The sequence below is a fragment of the Lolium perenne genome, chromosome 3, assembly GCF_019359855.2.
Source record: "Lolium perenne isolate Kyuss_39 chromosome 3, Kyuss_2.0, whole genome shotgun sequence".
Lineage (NCBI taxonomy): Eukaryota > Viridiplantae > Streptophyta > Magnoliopsida > Poales > Poaceae > Lolium > Lolium perenne.
The window spans coordinates 326528255-326531317 of NC_067246.2; the positions used below are offsets into that span (position 1 = coordinate 326528255).

Genomic DNA, 3063 nt, shown 5'->3' on the forward strand with positions numbered 1-3063 from the left:
ACTCCGTTTCTTCGGTCCCATAGGACGATCAACGACGCGCAGAGATCTGAGATATTATCAATGGGATCCATGGGAATCAGGAAGCACCTCATTATGAGAAAATTCATTGCAGGCTCCGGTTCATTTCTTTGGTGTTGGATTCACAAGAAAGGATTTGTACAACATGTGCTCTAGGGAGAGGAGGAGGCTGCTTTTCGACGGTGACGCTACCTGACCATCCGCATTATGTCAAAGAGGAAAAAGAGGGACCCTGACTTTATATTTGACTATGACGGTGAGGAAAAAGGCCGTACGAGGCACATGTTACAGTGTGATTCCCAGTCACATAGGGATTACCAGGACTACGGAGATGTGCTGGTGTTTGATAGCACATACAAGATGAATAAATATAAGATGCCATTTGTTCCTTTTGTGGGCTTGAACAACCACCGTAGGACAACGGTTTTTGGGTGTGCCATCCTTTCAAGTGAGAATGAACAAACATATGTTTGGCTTCTAAAGACTTTCCTCAAAGCGATGTGTCAACAGAAGCCAAAGGCAGTAATCACGGATGCAGATGCCGCGATGATCGCCGCAATCGGCGAAGTATTTTCTGGTGTGCCGCATCGCATCTGCAGCTTCCACATTGAAAAAAATATGGAGATGCATCTACCTAACAAGTCACTGAACGAGTTCAGGACTCTTTTGTATTACACCACCTCAGAGCAAGTATTTGAGGAGCGATGGCATGCATTTTACAGAAAATGGCAATCCCCAAAAACCAGAACATGGATGAAGAGGATGTACACCAAGAGGAAACTTTGGGCTGCAGCGTATCTCTCTCAAGGATTCTGGCTGGGTATGAAAAGTAACCAGCGGAGTGAAAGTTTAAACTCTTGTCTGCACCTGCACCTAGATGGGGAAATGACAATTGTTGATATGATTATGCACTACGACAACGCAATTGTCCGTCTCCGTGAGAACGAAGCCCACGACGACTGCACGGCTTCACAGACTACACCAGTGGCAATTACTAATTTCAGAGAACTAGAGGTTGCTGCTGCAAAAATCTTCACTCCTGCTGTGTTCTATATTATTCAAGGTGAGCTTTCAAAGATTGGCGGCATAGAGATCTTAGAAAAAATGCAGGCAGGAGACTCAAACATCTTCATTGTGGCATGGAGGAATAATGTAAGGACCAGGTTCTACGTGGAATATAGACCCAAGGAGGCAGAAATTATAAGGTGCAGCTGTCAAAGGATGATTAGAAAGGGGATCCCTTGCAAGCACATACTGCATGTGCTGCATTTCTTGAAATGTACTGAAATTCCACAATGTTGTGCTCTACGACGATTCACAAAAAATGCCAGGTTAGGGTTGCCAGCTAAACGCACCAGCGACATGTTTGGGTGGGGTTGGTCTGGGGCAGAGGAGCGGATGAAATACAGCAGGATGAATATTAAGGTATCACAGGCTATGCATATTGCATTAAACAATTCAGAGGAATATGATCTGCTGAACAGTACCATTGATGGCATAATTTCTAGAAGAGAGGGGTATGCTAAAGGTAAAGCATATGGTCCCCTCAGGTCGGTGCATGAAAATGAAGATGCTAGTGGACCATGCGATATTGTTGTTGGTGATCCTTTGAAAGTGTCCACTAAGGGTGCATCTAGGCAAGAAGCGCAGAAATCTCCAATGACTAAAAATGGAAGACCACTAGGACACAAGGAACGCAGGGTGCAGGTGTGCGGGGCATGCCAAGGAGAAGGGCATAACAGAAGAAACCCAATATGCATATTTCATCCGAAGTAAGTTTTTCTGCCATTTTGTTTCATATACTTTAAAAGATTCATATGAGTTGTTGTGTAATTTTATGTCTGTGAACATGTGCAGGAATGTCTTTGCGGCGGGAAGGGTAGTTCTTTCATAGTTATCTAAAGGGCAGTAAATTTCCTTAATTATGAATGGGACGACTATAGCTTTGTATTTGATGGAGTTGTTAATGTTTGCAACGTACTGATGTTTTTATTTTGTACTGATGTTCTTAATTCTCTGGTGTTCTTTTGTAAAAATGGCAAAAGACATTATATATTGTGAAGTAGGCATTTCCTTATAATCATCATAGCATGCATGTACAAAGATAAAAATAATTGCATACTTTCGATAATGGGAAATAAAACCAATGTTACAAAATTTTGTAGATAATCTTAACCGAATAAATATTGTTTACAACCGAAGACAATTAAAAATTCAATATTACATGTGTCCAGGAAACCTTATGCGGAGCAAACCGAACAGTCACACTATCAAATTTATATTTTCCTGGTCTTTGCTAGCAATCTCACTTTGTTTTTCACCCTGTCAAGAATGTTGTTTGGTGATAAAACAATGTTTGCAACTGTACTTTCTCTCGATTCATCGACTGTGGCCTGCCAAAACATTATAAGGTGTTATACACATGGCTTGTTAACATTGTTAAAATTAACCGAGTGCATGGAACATAGTATAGCCAACCTGAGAAACCGGGCAAGTCATCGATCTCCGTCCAGTGCTCCATACATTGCAATACCCATAATCCGCATGAATTGCTTTGGTATATAATGTGACAAAATTTAAAAGTCTCCGCATATACAAAACCGACTTTCTTTATGTGTAATGCAATATAGGTACTTACGTATCGGTTTGCTTAGGGATGTCATAGCTTTTAATAGGCCATTCTTCGACATCGGGATATTACGTGTCACAAGTATTGTTTGCTTGTTGTATGTCCTCTGAAATTTGCCCAATCTACGAAACAACAAATATATTACTGCACAGACATGAGAAAGTACACAAAGACATGTATGTAGAGAGTGTAATACCAAGTCTTCCACAACTGATTTTGACACCCCTAAACGAAACAGAGGATCAAGGACCTGGAATTCCTTCTTCTTTGTATGCATGCCAACAGTTACGTAATGAGTTTTCCGTATGTTCAGTGCGAAAAATGTCTACAAGAGAAGGAAAAAACTTTGTCAATTATCATATTATTTTATTCTAATTTCGCATGAAACATTGAAAGAAACTGCTGTTACCTTCTCA

The 3063-nt window shown here is 40.7% G+C and overlaps 1 protein-coding gene across 1 annotated transcript; it reads left to right on the plus strand.

Moving 5' to 3' along the window:
• The first annotated feature begins 225 nt into the window (after window positions 1-225).
• Window positions 226-1920, plus strand: LOC127340384 (protein FAR1-RELATED SEQUENCE 5-like). The gene is made up of 2 exons (XM_051366144.2): window positions 226-1725; window positions 1876-1920. Exons 1-2 carry the CDS (start codon window positions 226-228, stop codon window positions 1918-1920), a joined length of 1545 nt encoding a protein of 514 aa, XP_051222104.2.
• Window positions 1921-3063: the final 1143 nt, after the last annotated feature.

Bases quoted from the DNA above. Each gene is read 5' to 3' on its own strand.
- LOC127340384 (XM_051366144.2), top strand. From the start codon at position 226: ATGTCAAAGAGGAAAAAGAGGGACCCTGACTTTATATTTGACTATGAC. The intron at 1,726-1,875 runs GTGTGCGGGGCA...GAACATGTGCAG, and splicing joins ACAAGGAACGCAGGGTGCAG to GAATGTCTTTGCGGCGGGAA.